Genomic DNA, 22729 nt, shown 5'->3' on the forward strand with positions numbered 1-22729 from the left:
TTTTGGACTGTGTGATGGATTTGGAGTGTACTGTATAGATGAAGCCAACAAGATTTACTTGACAGGGCAGTAAAGCAAAAAGAGAAAACAATATTTATATTTAAGTTTTAGTTTGATCAGTTGTGTAAAGGATGATGTTATTGATTTAGATGAAAAAGAATGAGGGTAGAACAGATTATCAGGAGGACTAATCAAGATTTACGTTTTGGATTTAGTTGAAATTCCTACTAGACATAGCAAGTAGGTAATTAGATATATGAGTCTGTGGTTTATGGAAGCAGTCATGTGCTTTTAAACCTATGCAACTAGATGAAATTATTCAGGAAGAAATTATGGAATGAGAAGAAAAAGAAGTTCACATTAGTACCGTGGGGAACTTCCAAATTCAGAAAGAGAAGGGGATTCCATAAGGTGAAAAGAGTTAAAGGAGGAAGGAGGAAAGCTAAGAGTGGTTGGTATCTAGAAGCCAAGATAAGAACCAATTTCAAGAGGAAGGGAGTGGTCAACTGTGCCAATGTTGCTGAATGGTTGAAGGAAGAGGGAACAGAAATTAGCATTTTATTTGGAGCATCAGTGATGATTTTGACGAAGAACAGGTCCATGGAAAGAGACCAGAGCTTGATTGGCTGTGGATTAAAATACGAATAGAAAATGAGCAGAGAAGAAAGTGGACATAGACATACCATTTGAGATTTTTTTTCTCTGAAGAGAAGCTGAAAAAAAAATGGGTCAGTATCTGAAGGGCATGTGGAGTCATGGAAATGGATTTTTATGATGGGATAATCAGAGCATATTTGTATCCTTATGGTTATGATCCAGAAGAGAGGGAGAAAATGACTAAAGAGATTCTGATCAAAGAAATTAAAGAGACTCTGCAGGAGCAAAATCTTTGGTAGGTGAGTGAGATTGGGATCCAAATTACTAGTGGAGGGGTCACCCTTGGATAGACAGTTGTAAAAGGGCAAAACAAGATGTGAATGTGCAGACACATACAGGCAGGTGAAGATGGGAAGATGGGGGCTGCTCTTTTTCACCTCCCCTTCCCCTTCTTGCCCTACACTTCACTTTCTGTTCCAAGTGAAATATGGGGTAAAATCCTCAGCCCAGACTGAATGTGTGAAATCATCATTCCGAGAAAGGAATCGAGACTGGGTTTGGGAAGTGTAGCAGTACACTGTGTTCTGGAAGGCATAGCTGAGCACTGCAAAAAATGCCCAAATGACAAATTAATTTAGAAGTTGAATATATTGATAATCAAATTATTGATAAGTTTTTAACATGTGGATGAGAGAATCAAATATCTTCAGAAAGCGTCAAGAAGAGAATTAAGCTGAACTGAAGAGATAGCCAAGAAATGTAGCTTAATACCACATTTATGAGAACACAAAATGTGATAAAAGAAATAGAAGAAATTAGTGGAAAACGGAAAGATCACTGTAAAATACTGCTAGGAAAGTGACAACTTAGAAAACAGTTAAAACATCACTATATCAAGATAAATTAGAAATTAATTTAAAAAGTTAAACGCAAATTATGAAATGATTAAGAAAAAATAAAATTTATAAATTGTTTAGTAAAGAGAAAGTGAAAAATTACATCCTAACAGTAAAATCACTGAAAGAAAACAGAAAAGAAAAGATGGATAAATTTCACTATGCAAATAATTTTAATACCTCTCAGTCTAAACATTTTTGCCATGGAGACACAAAAGGTCAAATAACAAATTGGAAAAAGAGTCATTAACACAAATAAAACAAATTATCAGTATCCCTAATCTGTAAGGAATTCCAACAACTCAATAAGAAAAAAAAAAGTTAATTTATGAAAATTAAAATAGTACATTTAAATATTATACCTAATAAATTAGTAAAGATATTTATACGTTAAAATTAACATGCAAAAATGTGTGGTGGATTAAGTACACATATGTTGCTGGTAAAAATCCAAAAGGTTTAACGTTTAAAAAAAATCAACTTGTATTTTTATATTGAGAATGTTAAATAGATTTTGACCTTGGTTTTACTAATCCCATTCATGAGAACTCATTCTGAGGGGAAAAAATCAGTCACACACAAGAGATCAAGATGGTTGTTTTTACACAAACCCACCACCAATGTTAAACGTATAATGGTGATGAAATAGCCAATTCTATTACAAAGCATCCACATAATGTAATATTGTCACCGTGTGAAAGTATTTTGAAGGCTACTTGTTCAAGTGGGAGTTAAGATTTATTAAGTACTCGTTATACGTCAGGTGCTCTTCTAAAGCACTTATATTTACTACACTTATATTTACACTTAAATTTGTATTTACTAACTTTTATTTAATCCTCACAACAACAACAACTATAAAGTAGGTCCTACTATTACTGCCAATTTACAGTTTATAGATGTACAGAATTAGGTACAGAGAGGCTGAGTAACATCCTCAAAGTTAGATAAGTAAGTGGGGGTGTATTGAATTCAAATCTCAATACTCTGACAACTGACCCCAGGCTCTGTGTCACTGCTCTATATGTCACCATATAATATGGGAAAGATTCACTATACATTAATAAGTAAAAAAAATCTCTATCCTACATGTACACATCAACTCAGTGAAATACATGCCTGCACTAAAAAAGGAAGGAAACACATCTAAATATGTGTAGTGGTTATCCCTGGGTAAGGAGAATTTAGTTGGTTGTTGTCCATTTCTAGAATTCTTAATCTTATTAATTTTTTAAAAATAACTTCTTTTAGTGTCAAAGAAGAAACAGTGCGGTTTTACTTTTGAAAAAAAAGAGAAAAAGTGTTAGCCAATTTCCAGAAAAAGAAGCATTCCCTAAAATAGTGCCACTCTGATGAACCATAATCTTCTGAAGCTTCAAGACAACTTCCAGCTTTTGTTTAAATATTTCCAGACTTGTAAACAAATGGTAGTAGAACAGCATATTTAAGCTACTAGAAAACGAATTTATGTGTTGTCCTCTCCTTTCTCAGCACAAATACACATCCACAGATTCACACATCCACACATAGCAATCATATGATCCCTTTGCAATTGTAGGGACGTGTGAAGACAGCCTGGAAATAATGGGAAACCAGTTTTGTTTTGTTTGTGTGTTTATCTGTTGACAAGGAAGAAGCATAGTTGTTTACCATGGATCTTACTTATGAGATGCCTTAATTTTCTATTTTATTCATTTCAGTAGCAACTGAATTTTAGGCAGTATAAAATATTCCCACGTCAAAAACAAATAAACAAACAAAAAACCCCACACACGAAAAACACTTACTGGGTATCCAGGTGGGGCAGTTTCCATAATGGGTGATGGTTACAAAAAGGAGTGAACGTGATGCTACTAGTTTGGGCATAAAACCAGATTGGTCCTGATCTTTTAACGAGGTCACTTAGCATAGAATTTGTGCTACGCTATGTGAATAGAAGTCCCCTCCTCTGATGTATGGGCCTTGCTTAGGCCTCCCACTTGAAACTCTCTTTTCTTTGGTCTCATGTTTGTCCAATTGGACTCCAAAAGTCAGAGGTCAGGTCCCAAGCTGGTGAAAATCCCTAATCCCGTTTAACTCAGAAGCCACTAGGGCAAATAGAGAGTAAATTTTAAATAGAGTATGAATCGTACCTTATAAATTACCCCCTGGAAAGAAGAATTAAAAGATCATTTGACAAGTCAAGGTACATTCCTTCATTTTTCTACCAAAAGATATATTCTGCAATATGGTGTTTATACTCTGAGTATTTGACTCTTAGCAGAAAACTCCTGATGTTGAGGAGGAATGAATTTTGAGGGAAGCCATAAGCTCCTCCTAGATGGTAGACTGTGTCGGCAGCATGTATTTCCCCAGGACCCTCCTCAAGGCCCCCATGACCTCCTCATTCCTGAGGCTGTAGATGAGAGGGTTCAGGGCTGGGGTGACAATTGTGTAGAAAACAGAGATGATGTTGTCCTGCTTGGGGCTGTGGAGGGAACTGGGCTGGACATACATGAATGTGGCAGCTCCATAGAACATCCCATCCACGGTCAGGTGGGAAGAGCAGGTGATGAGGGCTTTCTGCCGCCCGTCATTTGAGGGCATATGGAGCACAGTAAATAGGATTAGTGTGTAGGAGGCAAGGATAGCAACAAGAGGGGGCATCAGGAAGGTGACACCCATCACATACACTGTGAGTTCATATCTGGAGGTATCTGCACAGGCCAACTTCAGCAGAGGCGGGATCTCACAGAGCAGGTGCCTGATCTTCCGGGCTTTGCAAAAGGGATAGTGCATGGCATACCAGGTATATGCAAGGGCACTGAGGGATGCCAGGATCCAGGATGTGGCCATCATAAGCCGGCCGACCCTGGGCCTCATAAGGACCATGTAGTTCAGAGGATGGCAAATGGCCACATACCTGTCATAGGCCATGAAGGCCAGTAGGAGGTCCTCTGCACCGCCCAGCATCAATGCCAGGAACATCTGAAGGGCACAGCCCCCAAAGGAGATGGTGTTTTCACCACGCAGAAAATCCACGATGGCCTTGGGAGTGACAACAGATGTGAAGAGGAGGTCCATCAGCGAGAGCTGCCTGAGCAGGAGGTACATGGGCACATGGAGTCGGGCATCCATTGTGATGACCAGGAGCAGCAGGCCATTGCTAGTCAGGGCCAACATGTACAGGACTGTGATTGTGGCACACAGCAGCTCAGGAGAACCACTGTCATTCAGAATCCCCGTCAATATGAAGCCACTTCCCTGGGTGGAATTCCAGCGCTCCATTCTATGTTGTGTCTTTACTTGCCTGGAACCAAATGGATTCTCCGTGAGGTTTTGCTAAGATGGTCCCCTAGTTTTGTAATATCAGAGGCCCCCGAGGATGGCAACATGCATCAGATGAGGTGTTGTGCTTCCCACGGCTAACTGACTTGAACTTTGATCTCTGAGTTTCTGACTCTTTTAATTGTATCTCGGTGCAAAAACCATCTAAATAGAGAACAAGCATTATAGTAATAGCTACACATTAAGAGATGACTACATGAAAATACTATTCAGGACATCAAACCTGAATGTCATTTTTCGGGAAGATGAAATCATGTCTCTCCTAAGAGTAAAGCAGTGTTCTGGCACCCTTGATCTTGATTACTTTTGAATCTATCTTTTAAGACTAATATTTGACTAATGATTTAAATAGCCAGTTAGTGTTCTGCATAGACCTATTTTTAATATGAAATTCTAAAACAAGTACAGAAATGTGATTTCAGTAAGACATTCCACTTCTTTTACCATATAACTTATGCCTACATTTGTTTGCAGCACTCCAGGCTGTAGACACAAGTCTCGTTGGAGGACCTAAAGTGTGTCCATCTTAGTCGCCTCTCTGGACCAGCCCCACACTCTCCATGTGCCTGAGAGAGAAGGGATTCTAGACTGTCTGAGACTAGGAGACGGTATGTTTGACATGATGTTGCTTTTAGAGGCAAACCTTCAGGATAAATGGCAAGCATAGTTTTCTGTTTTTTGTTTTTCTTTTTAACAGGTCATGGTAAAATATGAACTTGGCAGGACTCAGAAAAGTAGCAGCCAAGGCCCTTACCAGAAGGAGCAGAGTGTTTGTGTTTGGGAGAAATGGTGAAAGTTGTAGGCAACAAAGAGCATGTGCTGTATGTTGTAATTAGCCTCAATAATCCTACCTTCTCTCTCTTGCACCTTCTCCCTCTTGCAGGGCCAGAGTATCCACACTGGGTTGAAGGGTCACAGGGACAGGGAGAAAGAGTCCCTGTTCTGGAAGCCTCTATTGAAGTGTGGTATCCAATACCAGAGAGAAGCCAGAAGAAACAAGGGACCTGAGATGGACAGAAATCAGTGTCATGCATCATGGGTACGGGACTGATAAAGCCAACTCTGAACATGTGTTAGGGAGTCTGTAAGTGAAGCATCTTTCTCTAAATCATTTCCCTATGTTGTGGCTTCTATATTTTTGCATTTCACTGGTTTCTACTAATCTCTTCTGAGGCCACAGGATTTTAACGGTAAAAAGATATTAGAGCATATGACAGCTGTATCATCTGCTCTTAGATGGCACTTTGGAGACATTTATTATCATATAGTTGCAAAAATGCCTTATCAGAGGCCAGCAAAGCCCATGGGAGTCTAAAGGCAAGCACTGCTACTTCCACCAGGAAACAAATAAGCAGGCCTGGGATGTAGCCCAGATACGTTCATCATTCTCCCTGATTTCTCTTCGTGCTTAAAACACCAAGAATAGAGGGAATTGGGAGGAGTCTAAAGCCCAAAGCACTAGAGAACCTGGAAGACTCTGTAGCTTGAGTCTTAGGATCTGCTTTGGGCTCTGTTTCTCAACTCAGCATTCCTAGAGGCTGCACACTTCCCTAAAAGGAAGACAAAGTCCTTACCTGAGGTGATGAGAAGCCCAGCTCCCTGACCATGCAGACTGCCCTGGGGGTTGTGTGAGGGTCAAGGATGTGCCTGTGGAAATGGGGAAGGAAGATAGAACTTTTCCAGCAGTATCCAATTTGGTTACTTTTTGCTAAGTTGAGTTAAGAGTCTGGGGAGTCTGACTAAGGTAGGTGTCAGGGCCCCGCCTGCTCTTTCTTTTCCTCTGCAGGTGTTCTCTGGAGATGCAGTAGACACATAGAGAGATAATACAGTCCGTGGGTCCTTTCTTTGGAGCAAGAAGATGGTTTCCTGTTCTCCCACCTTAGGAGAATTAGGAGAAACTGTTTCTGTCACACAGTTTCCTTGGGAGGGAGCCCATCTAGCTCTGGAGCAGTTGTCAGACTGCGCTCTTGGGTCCAGATGCTCAGACATTCATTTCCTCTTGCTAGGTCCTGGGAGCAAAGATGAAAGCAGCAGGAATCTGGAAGAAGTAGATATTGGAAGAGCTGCCCAAGGGAGACCCTGCCCTGCCTGTCCTCACTGTCCCTGGGGCAAGAGTGAACCAGGGCCCTCTCCTGAGGGAGGCTACTCTGTCTTCTCATCCTGTGACCCCACCCTTTGTACTTTATTCCTCTCTAAGTTCAGAGGCACTTATCTTCTCAGCTGAAATGGTCTCCCAGGGAAACGCTGGTCCAGGAATAGGATGTTAATGAGTCCTCTTGGGCATATTTCCTGGCCTGATATCCCTGCTTTCTTCTCTCACTAAATGAGCTTATAGACTCTAGTTTTCTATTTCACTCTAAGGGAGGTACTGATGGCAAATTTCTAGACTGGTGACTAATAGACCAGGAAGCAAGCACCCTTTTCATGGTCATCCATCTGCCCCAGATCTTACGGTGGGTTTTGTGGTATCTGTGGGACCCTGTTTCCCACTTCCCTCCCTCCGGTTCCTTTAGGATCCTCTTAGCTTGGACTATTTCCAGTTCAATATGACTGTGCTCTGTAGAGTCTATAATTACAAGATTTTATTCACTGATCTTTGGCAATCCACTGCATCCTGTGCATGAGTTTGTGTGTCTTGGAGTTACTGTTGTCTGCCACCAGTGATTTTTGAAGAAAGTGGACAATTTTCTAACTATTGAGCAGGAAAAATAAAAAGAAATACACATTGTACTGAAGCTGTAGAATGTCAATGTTAATGAAAACTGTTAAATGCTCCCAGAGGTAAAGGACAGATTACCCACTAGGTAAAGACAATGAGATGATAGTGGACTTTTCAATGACAGTAATAGAGCAAGGAAGAAAACCTTCAAAAGTGCTGATGGAATATAACTGCACAACTAGAATTCAATGCATAGCTGAACCATCATTAAAGAGTGAGGACAAATTATAAAAAAACTAAAGAATTTATTTTGAAAGACCCTCCAATAAAATAATTTCAGCAAGATGAAAAGTGATGTCTAGGGAATATATATAATACAGGGAGCAAAGGCGTACACAGAAATTGGTTCAATAAACGAGTTGACCTGTTTAATTCATGAGAATAAATATATTTGTATCTTTAAAAAAGTATAAACTAAAATTCTTTTAAAAAATAACAAGACAGAAATGAAATTTTTCTATGGGTACTTAAAGAAAGCTGTAGAAACATAATATTAAAAGCCTCATATTAATTTATTAAAATGATTATTTCCTATTTTAAAAATTTTTTATTAAGCTATAATTTGCATACAGTAAAATTCACCTTTTTTCATATACAGTTCTGCAAGTTTGACAAATGTATATAGTCATATAGCCACTACTAAAATCAAGATATAGAAATTTCATCCACCCACACATTCTCTGATGCCCTTTTGTAATCATCTCCTGCCCTCACCCAAGCCCCTGCCCACTGTCTGGTCTGTTTACTGTCATTTTTTTCACCTTTTCAAGAACATCATATAAATGACGTAATTTTGAGTCTAGCCCCTTTAACTTAGCATAATATGTTTGAGATTAATCCTATTCTTGTGTCTATTAGTAGTCTGTTTCCATTGATTACTGAGTAGTATCCAGTTGTATGGATATATAGCTCATTTATCCATTCGCCAGTTGAAGGACGTTTGTGATGTTTCCAGGTTTGTTGATTGCAAAAAAAGGCTTTATAAACATTCATGAATATGTTTTTGATTGAACGTAAATTTTCTATTCTCTTGGGTAAATACCTCAGAGTGAATTTGCTCAGTTGTATGGTAAGTGTATGTTTAAGTTGATAAGAAACTGACAAACTGTTTTCTATAATGACTGAACCATTTTGCATTCTCAGATTACTCTCATTTTGCTTTTATTAAGCTGTAAAACATAGGCTCTTTAAATTCTGATTAAAAATGAAGGGAATATTGCCTGAAGCTTTAAATTGCAAGTCTTCCCAATTAGCATTTTTTTAAAAAAAGGGTTTTGGGAAGTAAGTGGGATTATTTATGCAATAAAGAAAAAGATACAATTCAAGTCAGAAAGTCATCTAGGGACACACACACAAACACACACACACACAATCACAAACACTTAGAGTCCAAGAGACTAAAAATATTAATGACAATTAAGTCCTGTCTAGTTAGCAATGATGGAAGTATTCTTACAAAACTGCTCTAAAATTTTTTGAAATATGTGAGTTATAAACATTTGTTATATTTCACTAAAATGTAGCTTTCCAATCTTAAGCCCTTTTGTGCTCATTGACCATTATAGGCAACGATATTAAAATTCACATTTATCATTTTACACAATATGTAAACACTCATTTTCTTTGTCTGACAGGTGAATCACAAACCTCTGTCTTTATTTCTTCTTCCTTTGCTCATATCAAAGTACAATTTTTTCAAAAAAGCTAAAAATATAATGCATATAAATATAGAATGACATATTTATTAACTTTTGCAAGATGTCAAAACTGATTCAAAAAGTATGAGGAACAGGGATTTATATATTGCATCAGTAAAGGCATTTTTAAATGTTAAAAATAAGATTGTCAAGTTGAATACAAAATTGATTGAAGTCCCAGTGGACAATAAATCACAACCCTTGTGGTTAGTGGTTTATATTTTTTACTATTTACTAATTTACTGAGAAATTATTTGCAACCCATAGGACACAAGACCACAAACTAAGATACAACTACAAAAGTCTCCACCTTGGGACCAGCCCCGTGGTGTAGTGGTTAAGTTCGGTGCACTCCACTTTGGCGGCCCGAGTTCACAGATCAGATCCTCGGCATGGACTCACACCACTCATCAGCCATGCTATGGTGGCAACCAGACCCGTATAGAGAGTAGAGGAAGATTGGCACGGATGTTAGCTCAGGGCAAATCTTCCTCAAAAAAAAGTCTGCATCTTTAATTAATAGTAAGTAGCAAGGTCAAATAATGGTACATTCTCCTAGAAAATTACAAAATCCTGGGTGGGTCTACCAAATAATGTGAGAGACAGAAAGATGTGCTGCCCAGCTCCTCTTTTAAGGAAGCACACAACTGTTGGGAGTGTGCTCAGCAGACAGCTTCCAACTCTTGGGACGTGTCTGAACTGCAGAGAGCATCTCCTTTCAAATCTCACCTTTCTGGGGCAATCAGTATCCCGTGACCAATCTAGGTGGGAATATCAGAAAATCCCAGCAAATTTAGCCTGGTGCAGGACAACTCTGACTGGCAATTCTCACTCCAGAGCATTCCACCAGGTTGGCCAAACTTTGTGGAGCCTGCATTGTAATTTCTGCTTTTCCTGTGCCCAATCCTGTTTCCTCTCCCTTCTTTCACAGATGTTAATCTCTAGTAAACATCTCACACACATCTTAAATCCCACTTCAACGTGTGCTTCTGGAGAATCAACCTGTGACCAACTGTGTTTCCATATGACATTTAAAGACCAAATGACTGGCCTGGATTGTGCCACTCAAGAGTTTCAGCAGAATTGATGACTGTGAGAAAAAAATACTTACTGAGAGCTTACTACATCCTAGGCACTGTGTAAGCACTTTACATACATAAACTCATTTAAACCTTGCAATGACTCTATGAGATAGGTACTATTTTTTTAATTTATTTTTTTTATTAAGGTTATGATAGATAACAACCTTGTGAGATTTCAGATGTACATTATTGTTAGTCATGTTGTGGGAACACCACTTCACCCTTGTGCCCTCCCCCCCCGCCCCACGCTTTTCCCTGGTAATCACCGATCAGTTCTCCTTGTCTATATGTTAACTTCCACCTATGAGTGGAGTCATATAGAGTTTGTCTTTCTCTGTCTGGCTTATTCCACTTAACATAATACCCTCAAGGTCCATCCATGTTGATGCGAATGGGAAGATTTTGTCCTTTTTTATGGCTGAGTAGTATTCCATTGTGTATATATACCATATCTTCTTTATCCAATCATCGCTTGCTGGGCACTTAGGTTGGTTCCACGTCTAGGCTATTGTAAATAATGCGGTGATGAACATAGGGGTGCAGGGGACTCTTGGAATTGCTGATTTCAGGTTCTTAGGATAGATTCCCAGCAGTGGGATGGCTGGGTCATAAGGTATTGCTATTTTTAACTTTTTGAGAAATCTCCATATTGTTTTCCATAGTGGCTGCACCAGTTTACATTCCCACCAATGGTGTATGAGGGTTCCTTTTTCTCCACAACCCCTCCAACATTTGTCACTCTTGGTTTTGGATATTTTTGCCAATCTAACTGGTGAAGGTGATATCTTAGTGTAGTTTTGATTTGCATTTCCCTAATGATTAGTGATGATGAGCATCTTTTCATGTGTCTATTGGCCATCCTTATATCTTCTTTGGAGAAATGTCTGTTCATGTCCTCTGCCCATTTTTTGATCAGGTTGCTTGTTTTTTTGTTGTTGAGCTGTGTGAGTTCTTTATATATTATGGAGGTTAACCCTTGTCGGATAAGTAGCTTGTAAATATTTTTTTCCAATTAGTGGGCTGTTTTTTTGTTTCAATCCTGTTTTCCCTTGCCTTGAAGAAGCTCTTTAGTCTGATGAAGTCCCATTTGTTTATTCTTTCTATTGTTTCCCTCATCTGAGGAGTTATGGTGTCTGAAAAGATTCTTTTGAAACTGATGTCAAAGAGTGTACTGCCTATATTCTCTTCTAGAAGACTTATTGTTTCAGGCCTAATCTTTAGGTCTTTGATCCATTTTGAGTTTATTTTTGTGAATGGTGAAAAAGAATGGTCAATTTTCAATCTTTTACTTGTGGCTGTCCAGTTTTCCCAGCACCATTTGTTGAAGAGACTTTCTTTTCTCCATTGTAGGCCCTCAACTCCTTTGTCGAAGATTAGCTGTCCATAGATGTGTGGTTTTATTTCTGGGCTTTCAATTCTGTTCCATTGATCTGTGGACCTGTTTTTGTACCAGTACCATGCTGTTTTGATTACTGTAGGTTTGTAGTATGTTTTGAAATCAGGGATTGGGATGCCTCCAGCTTTGTTTTTCTTACTCAGGATTGCTTTAGCAATTTGCGGTCTTTTGTTGCCCCATACGAATTTTAGGATTCTTTGTTCAATTTCTGTAAAGAATGTCATTGGGATTCTGATTGGGATAGTGTTGAATATGTAGATTGCTTTAGGTAGTATGGACATTTTAACTACATTTATTCTTCCAATCCATGTGCATGGAATGTCTTTCCATCTCTTTATGTCGTCATCAATTTCTTTCAAGAAAGTCTTGTAGTTTTCATTGTATAAATCTTTCACTTCCTTGATTAAATTTATCCCAAGGTGTTTTATCCTTTTCATTGCAATTGTGAATGGGATTGAGTTCTTAAGTTCTTTTTCTGTTAATTTATTGTTAGTGTATAGAAATGCTACTGATATATGTATGTTGATTTTATTCCTGCAACTTTGCTGTAGCTGTTGATTGTTTCTAATAGTTTTCCTATCGATTCTTTGGGGTTTTCTATATATAAGATCATGTCGTCTGCAAACAGCAAGAGTTTTACTTCTTCATTGCCTATTTGGATTCCTTTTATTTCTTTTTCCTGCCGAATTTCTCTGACCAACACCTCCAGTACTATGTTGAATAGGAGTGGTGAAAGTGGGCACCCTTGTCTTGTTTCTGTTCTCAGAGGGATGGCTTTCAGTTTTTGTCCATTGAATATGATGTTGGCTATGGGTTTGTCATATACGGCCTTTATTATGTTGAGGTACTTTCCTTCTATACCCATTTTATTGAGGGTTTTTATCATAAATGGATGTTGGATCTTGTCGAATGCTTTCTCTGCATCTATTGAGATGATCATGTGGTTTTTGTTTCTCATTTTGTTAATGTAGTGTATCACGTTGATTGACTTGCGGATGTTGAACCATTCCTGTGTCCCTGGTATAAATCCCACTTGATCATGGTGTATAATCTTTTTAATGTATTGCTGTATTTGGTTTGCCAGAATTTTGATGAGGATGTTTGCATCTATGTTCATCAGTGATATCGGCTTGTAGTTTTCCTTCTTTGTGTTGTCCTTGTCAGGTTTGTGGATCAGAGTGATGTTGGCTTCATAGAATGTGTTAGGGAGTGCTCCATCTTCCTCAATTTTCTGGAACAGTTTGAGAAGGATAGGTATTAAATCTTCTTTGAATGTTTGGTAGAATTCTGCAGAGAAGCCATCTGGTCCTGGACTCTTATTTTTGGAGTGGTTTTTGATTGCTGTTTCTATTTCTTTACTTGTGATTGGTCTATTCAGATTCTTGATTTCTTCCTAATTCAGTTTGGGTAGGTTGTAAGAGTCTAGGAATTTGTACATTTCTTCTAGGTTGTTCAATTTGTTGGCATATAGTTTTCATAGCATTCTCTTATGATCCCTTGTATTTCTTTCATATCTGTTGTAATTTCTCCTCTCTAATTCCTAATTTTATTTATTTGAGATTTCTCTCTTCTTTTCTTAGTGAGTCTGGCTAAGGGTTTGTCGATTTTGTTAATTTTTTTGAAGAACCAACTCTTTGTTTTGTTGATCCTTTCTACTGTCTTTTTTGTTTCAATATCGTTTATTTCTGCTCTAATTTTTATTATTTCTCTCCTTCTACTGACTTTGGGCTTTGTTTGTTCTTCTTTTTCTAATTCTGTTAGGTGTCGTTGAAGGTTGCTTATGTGAGATTTTTCTTGTTTATTGAGGTGAGCCTGTATTTCAACGAATTTCCCTCTTAGGACTGCTTTTGCTGTGTCCCAAATGAGTTGGTATGGAGTGTTTTAATTTTCATTTGTCTCCAGATAATATTTGATTTCTTCTTTAATTTCTTCAATAATCCATCGTTTGTTCAGTAGCATGTTGTTTAGTCTCCACATTTTTGCACCTTTCCCTGCTTTATTCTTGTAGTTGATTTCTAGTTTCATAGCATTATGATCAGAAAAGATGCTTGATATTATTTCAACTCTCTTGTATTTATTGATGCTTGCTTTGTTTCCCAAGATATGGTCTATCCTTGAGAATGTTCCATGTGCACTTGAGAAGAATGTGTAACCTGCTGTTTTTGGATGAATTGTTCTATATATATCTATTAAGTCCATCTGGTCTAATTTTTCATTTAATGCTATAATTTCCTTGTTTATTTTCTGTCTGGGTGATCTATCCATTGGTGTTAATGGTGTGTTGAGATCCCCTACTATTATTGTATTGTTGTTGATGTCTCCTTTTAGTTCTGTTAAGAGTTGCTTTACAAATTTTGGTGCTCCTGTGTTGGGTGCATATATATTTATAAGTGTTATGTCATCTTGGTGGAGTGTCCCTTTTATCATTATGTACTGTCCCTCTTTGTCTTTCTTTATCTGTTTTGCTTTGAAGTCTACTTTGTCTATATTAGTATAGCGACACCTGCTTTCTTTTGTTCATTATTAGCTTGGAGTATTGTCTTCCATTCCTTCACTCTGAGTCTGTGTTTGTCTTTGGGGCTGAGGTGTGTTTCCTGGAGGCATCACATTGTTGGGTCTTGTTCTTTGATCCATCCTGCCACTCTGTGTCTTTTGGTTGAAGAGTTCAATCCATTTACATTTAGAGTGATTATTGAAATGTGGGGGCCTACTGCTGCCATTTTATCTCTTGTTTTCCGGTTCTCTTGCATTTCCTTTGTTTCTCGTCCCATGGTTTTTGGATTACTAATTCAGGTATGTAAATTTCTGTACTGGGTGTCTTCTTATTTGTAATTTGTGTCTTTGTTCTTGTTATTTGTTTAGTGGTTACCATATGGTTAGTATAGAACATCTCATAGATGAGATAGTCCATTTTCTGATAGCCTCTTATTTCCTTAAATTAAAACCTTCTATCCCTTTTCTCTTCCCCTTCTAGGTTGTTATTGTCAGATTATTTTTCCCCCTTCTTTCTTGTGTTGTGAGTTTGTTGTTAAAATGACAGGGTTATATTTATTCTTGGTGTTTCCCTTCCTTTAATCTTTAATGTTTTATTTGACTTTTGCTAACCTGTTCTGATGGAGAGCTGCTACTTTCTGTTATTGTCCTTCTACTTATCTCCTTTGCTCTTGGTTTTGTAGCCCCTTTCCTTTTTTTGATTTTTCAGGTATGAGGGTTTTCCTGAGCATTTCTTGAAGAGGAGGTTTTGTGGCAATGAACTCCCTTAATTTTTGTTTACCTGGGAAAGTTTTTATTTCTCCATTGTATTTAAAGGATATTTTCGTTGGGTAGAGTATTCTTGGCTGCAGGTTTTTGTCTTTCAGAGTTTTGAATATATCATTCCACTCTCTTCTAACCTGTAAAGTTTCTGCTGAGAAATCTGCTGATAGCCTTATGGGGGTTCCTTTGTAGGTTATTTTCTTCTGCCTGGCTGCCCTTAGTATTTTCTCCTTGTCATTGACTTTTGCTAGCTTCACTACTATATGCCTTGGGGTTGGTCTTCTTGCATTAATAAAGTTTGGAGATCTATTGGCTTCTGTCACCTGAAGATCCATCTCTCTCACCACATTTGGGAAGTTCTCAGCCATTATTTCTTTGAATAGGCTTTCTGCCCCCTTCTCCTTCTCTTCTCCCTCTGGTATACCTATAATCCTTACATTGCATCTCCTAATTGAGTCAGATAATTCTCGGAGAGTTTCTTCATTTCTTTTTAGTCTTAGTTCTCTCTCCTCCTCTGCCTGCAGAATTTCTATATTCCTATCTTCCAAATTGCTAATTCTTTCCTCCATATTATCAGCCCTACTGTTCAGTGCATCTAGATTTTTCTTAATCTCCTCTATTGTGTTCTCCATTTCCAGTATTTCTGTTTGGTTCTTCTTTATAGTATCAAACTCTTGTGTGACATAGCTCCTGAGCTCGTTGAGTTGTCTATCTGAATTCTCTTTTAACTCATTGAGTTTTTTAATGATGGCTGTTTTGAAATCATCATCATTTATGTTATATATTTCATTGTCTTTGGGATTGTTTTATGGGTATTTCTCATTTTCCTTCTGTTCTGGAGATTTAATATATTTTTTCATATTGCTTGATGGTGTAGATTTGTGCCTCCACATAGAGATAGAGTTTAGTTACTGCTTGCACTTGTTTCTACTGGTGTGGTGGGGGAACAGCTGTTTATACTGCACCAACCAGGAACCCTATCAGCTGTTGCTAACTGGGCCTGGGTCCCTCCTCATAGTCACAGTGGTCCTGTGGAGTCCCTCTTCAGCTGTGGGGGCAGTCACAAGGGGGCTTCAGGCTGCTGGTGCCTACTTTTGCAGACCACCTAGACGTGCTCCTTCCTTAGGGTCTGCAGCAGTATTATAGGCTTTCCCAGTGGCCAGGGGCAGGATCACCTATATTTGCAGCTCTGTCACTGTCGGTGCCCACAAAATCTCACTTGTCCACTATAGGTCACAGCAGAGCTATGGGCATCTTCTGCAGTCTGTGGTTAGCTCACCTAGCTATGCTACTTTTGTTCCAGGGTCTTCCAGCCTTGTGTTTGCTGGGTGAGGGGTCTCTACTAGTGCTGTGCAGAGGTTTTCACTGAGGCTGCTGTGAGACTGTAGTGTTTCCCCCTGGGCCATGAAGCCAAGCTGCTGGAACTCCACTCAGCCCCAGTCCTCTCCCCCAGGATCTCTGGGAGCCCCTTGCCCTGTCTGGGGGACAACCAGAGACCGTGAGCTCAGTGGTGGCTGGCCAGCTGCTGCCCTGCCTGGGATTCTCCTCTTCGGGACCCTCCCGGTGTTCTGAATACTGGGCGGGGTCTCTCCGCTAATAGCGGGTAGAGGCCTTGCCTGCTGCTGGGGCAGAAGCCTGAAGTTTCCCCCTGGGCCATGGATCTGGCCACTGTAACTCCACCCAGCCCCAGTCCTCTCCCAGGAGATCTCCAGTAGCCCCATGCCCCGACTGGGTGACAGCTGCAGTCTGGGGGGCCGGCAGTGGCAGCTGGCGGGCTGCCGCCCTGTTTGGGATTCACTCTGGGAGCCTCCCAGTGTTCTGGATGCTGGGAAGGGCCTCTCCGCTAATGGCGGGTAGAGGCTTTGCCTGCTGCTGGGACGGAAGCCTGAAGATTCCCCCTGGGCCGGGGAGCCAGCCGCTGGAATTCCACCCAGCCCCAGTCCTCTCCCAGGAGATCTCCGGTTGCCCCGAGCCCCCCAGGTGACAGCTGCAGTCTGTGAGACCAGCGGCGGCAGCTGGCGGGCAGCTGCCCCATTCAGGATTCTCTGCGGGAGCCTCCCGGCATTGTGGATGCTGGGTGGGGCCTCTCTGCTAATGGCGAGTAGAAGTTTTCCCTGCCGCCTCCGGTGCGGAACTCTGGAGTTTCTCCCTGGGCTTAGGTGTAATCGTGGGGGGCTTAGGTAGGGCTGTGGTCACCTGTTTCCACCATCGCTCCTCTGGTGTGCGCACCCTCCTGCCCTTGGTGTGTGGCAATGTTCTGGGGTCGTCCGCTGGAAGAGAGCCGCTTGCAGGTACTAGGCTGTTAGGGGTGGGGGTCGGAGAGTTTCCACCTATCTCCACTTCCTCCTGGGGTGAAGTCTGTCTGCCTTCCAATGTATAGCAGCACGGGTCTCTCAGGCATCCTGAGATGCTATATGGATATCCTTTGTGAAGCGATGAACGTCCAATTAGTTGTAGAATCGAAGGGGGAGAGACAAAGAAGACTACTCACGCCGTCATCTTGGTCCTAACTCAGATAGGTACTATTTTTAACCCCACTTTACAGATAAAAATTTGAGGAAAGGAGAGTTAAAGTGTCTTGTCAAAGTCTCACAGTTAGAAGAAAGCAGAGCTGAGAGTTAGACCCGGGCAGTCTGGTTTCAAAGTCACGACTAGACTCTAGTGTCGGTCTCAATCCTAGCATAGGAGTTTGTACCAGAAGTTCAACTGGGTGAGTAGATTTAGCAATTTTACTCAGTAGTAGTAATTAAGATGGAAGGAACTAAAAGGATTTGAACTATGTTGGAGAGGCAGAGTTTAAAGGGCCTTCTTGTTTGGGAGCAGTAAGGCAAAAAAGAAGAAACAAAGATTATATATAAATTTTTAGCTTGAGTAAGTGTGCAGATGATAATGCTGTTTTTTAAAATGAGAAAAATTATGGGAAGAAGAAATTTTAGGGGAATGAATCAAGCATTCCGTTTAGGAGCAAATGTGAAATGCTTATTAGTCATCGAGGCAGAAAGGTCCCATCAACAGTTATCTAGATGAGTTTGGGCTTCAGAAGGGGCCACATCACTCGGAGTCAAAATGCAGTAGATGAGAGGCCAGCCTGGTGGCATAATGGTTAAGTTCAGCATGCTCTGCTTTGGCAGCCTGGGTTTGCAGATTTCAGTCCCCTGTGAAAACTGACAGAATTCATCAAGCCATGCTGTGGTGGCCACCAACATACAAAGTAGAGGAAGATTGTCACAGATATAAGCTCACGGCCAAACTTCCTCACCATAAAATAAAAAGAATCAATAGTTGGAATTTAAACTCATGAGACGATGAAATAACCAAGGCAGAAAGTGCTGACTGAGAAGAAAAGGAGGCTTGCAATGGAGCTATGAGGCAATTCAATATTTAGATGTCATGTTGAAGAGGAAGAGTGCACCAAGTGAAGACTGAGTCCAGTGGAGTACTTGGAAAATCTAGTGTGTGTGGTGGCCTGGAAGTCAGAGAAAGAAGGCATTTCAAGAAGGAAAGAGTGGCCAATTGTGTTAAATGTGGCTGAAAGTTTGAGTAGGATGGAGACATAGAATTGATATTGAATTTGCAATATTAATATTATTGCTGACTTTGACAAGCACAACTGCAGTGCGAGGGGCAAGGAGGGAGACGGATTACAGTAGTGTGAGTCATAAATGGTAGAAAATGGTGTGGAAAATATGAGTATAGACAAATCTTTCAAGAGAAAGAGAGTATATGTGCGGGGGGGGGGGGGGGTTATGGTTCATGGAAGTGTTCTTTAAGATGAGAGATACGAGAGCATGTGTGTAACCTATAGCAATGTTCCACTAGAGATGGAGGTGATGCAGAGGAGAAGCATGCAAATCCAAGATCAATTTCTTTGAGAAATAAGAGAGCTAAGTATCAAGAATACTAGTGGAAGTTTTGGTCTCTGATGGGCTCTTTTAAAAGACACAGTAAGTTTGGTAGTGGAAGATGAAGAAGTCCTATAGGACTCCTCTTTTCTCAAGGGTATATAATGCAAGGTCGTAAGCTGAGTGAAGGTGTAAAATGGTGTTTTCAAAGAGTAGCAAACAGATTGTATTAGGGTGGTGCAATAGGATACTATGTTCCTGGAAAGTAAGACTGAGGATTGCAAAGAGTCAAAATTTCCAGATCAATTTATGAGTTAAATAGAATCACAATGAATATACCAATGGGATTTTTGGGGGGCATATAGCAGATGATTCAAAAGTTCCAGGAAGCATAAGTCAATGATAAAACTTAAGGAAAAGTTGGTGAGAAGAAAATGGCAGAAAGAGTCTTAATAGACCACTAGAACTAGAGAAACAAGCCCAGAAATACAGCCTATTGCCATTCTTATAAATATTTATAAGAAGACAGTATATAGTCAAGTGATTGTAAAAATAATCATAATAAATAAATAATATGGAAGGATTATTAAGAATGCTAATAGGAAATCAACTATTTGGAAACAATTAACTTAAAGCCTCACCATATATCATATATGAAAATAAATTGTAGAGAGATTTAAAAGTTATTTTTATATTTTTATAAATTACAAATTATATTTTTATAAATAAATATAAATATCACTTATTGCTAAATTACTAAGAAAATCTAAAAGAAGTATATAAAGATAGTTTTCTGAACTAAAAATGGGAATTATAAGGCTACAATTGCCTGAAAAATACAAAGGAAGAAATGGATATAATATGTAACTACATAAATACCGTAACACTTCCTATCCAACAAATCCTACTAGTACCAAAATATAAAGTGAAAATAAATGTTGCCACATATAACTGTCAAACAGTGCATGATCTTCATCTGTAAAGAACTATAGAAAATCACTAGGCTAAAATAAAAAAAGTAGTATAAATGAAAACATCTGCTACATTTCATTAATACGCTTAATAAACTGGCAAAGAGAGGTCATATGATAAGACAGGACTAGAAAGAGTCTAGTGGGGCAGGTACTCCCACATAATGCTCCCAGAATGCAAAATGTTTCTAACTTTCTGGAAAGCAATTTGACTCTTCGTAACAAGAATTTTAAATAGTGTCATTGCCTATGGCCCCCTAATTCCCCTTCCAGAAATTTGACCTAGGATAAAATCAAACCCTCTCATAGAAAAATTGGGAGGAACGAAAGTAAATGTAAGTAAATGCCTAACTATATCACAGAGGACTCACATGATGGAAAATTATCTAGTCATTTAAAGTTAAGCTTTTTCCTTCCAATTATAAAATAAATAAGTCAGGGGGATATAATATATGCATGGTGACTATAGTTAATAATATTGTATTACATATTTGACAGTTGTTAAGACAGTAGAGCTTAAAAGTTCCCATCAAAAGAAAAAAATTTTGTAAATATGTGTGGTGACGGATGTTAACTATACTTACTGTGGTCATCATTTTGCAATATACACAAATATCATATCATTATGTTGTACACTTGAAACCAATATAATGTTATATGCCAATTATACTTCAATAAAAAAATTGTTTTTCAAGACTATTTACTGTTTATTCATATAGTAGTCAGCAGGTTTTAAGCACCATTTGCCAGCCTCTGGTCTAAGCACCTGACATTTATTTTCTTATTCAATCCTCGCATAATTGAGTTTTCTAGAAAGTGAATTATATATTTTACCCCACCTTTCCTGTGGACACTGACATATACATGTGCTCACCTCAAGAACATAAGCTCCTTGCAATGGTTTTGATGTTTCATAATGTGTTTTTGGACATCTAAGGTCACATTTTTTAAAGATTCAAGCAGTACACACAACAGTTGTCCCTCACTGTTGTTGTGTCCCTAATCATCACTTCAAATTTAGGTCCTTTACATTCTCTTTTATTCATTTCTCTATTTTAGTTTTAATTTTAGGCAATATAAAAATGCGCTATTGGCCTTTACCACTATCTCAACATAGGTGTCATCTTTATTTATGTATTTAATATGGACTGATTCTTAAGCCTGGAGGACAAATACAGTCACAAATCTATTATTCTGTCCTATTAATTTGCTCAAAAAATCATTTCCCTAATAAACAAGAAGACCAACATATCTTCTAAGGATCTTCCTCTAATAATTGTCTAAGAATCTAGGTCAACTGAGACCGGTCCTCCTCTGATGTTAAAAGGCAATTGGAGTTTGGTCAGCTTAAACTTATTGCTGTTTTTCACTGTTGCTTGGATTGAAATGCAAAATTAGGCCCCTACTATCTCTACTTGGTAATTATGTGAAAGTGATGCACTCCCATGCATTCCATTCTAGTTCTTTCACAACATGGACCTCCAAGGACAGAGTGATGTGTCCCATGTGAGTGCAGCTTAAGGTCTCTATGCTCACAACTACAAGGAAGAACCTAAAAATAAATTTTTTGAAGGGTTTGTATCATCTCAGCAGAGTGTCATGTACAGACCAGTTGTGTATAGCATTTTGATTTGAAGAAGAAATGGTGAGAGTCAAGCCACGAATCCTCCTTAGATGTTAGAATACGTCAGGAGCACGTTCTTTGCCAAGACTCTTCTCAAGGCCCCCATGACCTCCTTATTCCTGAGGCTGTAGATGAGGGGGTTCAGGGCTGGGGTGACAATTGTGTAGAAAACAGAGATGATGTTGTCCTGCTTGGGGCTGTGGAGGGAACTGGGCAGGACATACATTAACATGGCAGCTCCATAGAACATCCCAACCACAGTCAGGTGGGAAGAGCAGGTGATGAGGGCTTTCTGCCGCCCCTCATTTGAGGGCATGTGGAACACAGTAAGTAGGATTAGTGTATAGGAGGCAGCAATGACAGAAAGAGGGAACAACAGGAAAGTAACACCTGTCACATAAACCAGGAACTCATATCTAGAGGTGTCTGCACAGGCCAACTTCAGCAGAGGTGGGATCTCACAGAGCAGGTGCCTGATCTTCCGGGATGCACAGAAAGGGAAGTGCATAGTATACAAAGTATGTCCTAAAGCACTGAGGGATGCCAGGATCCAGGATGTGGCCGCCATGAGCCAGCAGATCCTGGGCCTCATGAGGACCATGTAGTTCAGAGGATGGCAAATGGCCACATACCTGTCATAGGCCATGAAGGCCAGTAGGAGGTCCTCTGCACCGCCCAGCATCAATGCCAGGAACATCTGAAGGGCACAGCCCCCAAAGGAGATGGTGTTTTCAACACGCAGAAAATCCACGATGGCCTTGGGAGTGACAACAGATGTGAAGAGGAGGTCCATCAGCGAGAGCTGCCTGAGCAAGAGGTACATGGGCACACGGAGTTGGGCATCCATTGTGATGACCAGGAGCAGCAGGCCATTGCTAGTCAGGGCCAACATGTACAGGACTGCGACTGTGGCACACAGCAGCTCAGGAGAACCACTGTCATTCAGAATCCCCGTCAATATGAAGCCACTTCCCCGGGTGGAATTCCAGCGCTCCATTCTATGTTGTGTCTTTACTTGCCTGGAACCAAATGGATTCTCCATGAAGTTTTGCTAAGATGGTCCCCTAGTTTCACAATATCAGAGGCCCCTGAGGATGGCAATATGCATCAGATGAGGTGAGGCCCTTCCCACCACTAACTGACTTGAACTCTTGATCTCTGAGTTTCTGACTCTTTTAATTGTATCTCGATGCAAAAACCATCTAAACGGAGAACAAGCATTATAGTAATAGCTACACATTAAGAGATGACTACATGAAAATACTATTCAGGACATCAAACCTGAATGTCATTTTTCGGGAAGATGAAATCATGTCTCTCCTA

General features: G+C 39.7%; 2 protein-coding genes across 2 annotated transcripts; both read right to left on the reverse strand.

Annotated features, from left to right (window-relative positions):
* Positions 1–3809: 3809 nt before the first annotated feature.
* On the reverse strand, positions 3810–4760 carry LOC124225147 (olfactory receptor 2AG1-like). Its single transcript, XM_046637611.1, has one exon. The coding sequence runs from the start codon at positions 4758–4760 to the stop codon at positions 3810–3812; it is 951 nt and encodes a 316-aa protein (XP_046493567.1).
* Positions 4761–21452: 16692 nt separating this feature from the next.
* On the reverse strand, positions 21453–22403 carry LOC124225446 (olfactory receptor 2AG2-like). Its single transcript, XM_046638122.1, has one exon. It carries the CDS (start codon positions 22401–22403, stop codon positions 21453–21455), a length of 951 nt encoding a protein of 316 aa, XP_046494078.1.
* Positions 22404–22729: the final 326 nt, after the last annotated feature.

This window comes from Equus quagga, chromosome 14, assembly GCF_021613505.1.
Source record: "Equus quagga isolate Etosha38 chromosome 14, UCLA_HA_Equagga_1.0, whole genome shotgun sequence".
Taxonomy (NCBI): Eukaryota; Metazoa; Chordata; class Mammalia; order Perissodactyla; family Equidae; genus Equus; species Equus quagga.

Coding starts and splice junctions, on each gene's coding strand:
- LOC124225446 (XM_046638122.1), bottom strand. CDS start 22,403: ATGGAGCGCTGGAATTCCACCCGGGGAAGTGGCTTCATATTGACGGGG.
- LOC124225147 (XM_046637611.1), bottom strand. CDS start 4,760: ATGGAGCGCTGGAATTCCACCCAGGGAAGTGGCTTCATATTGACGGGG.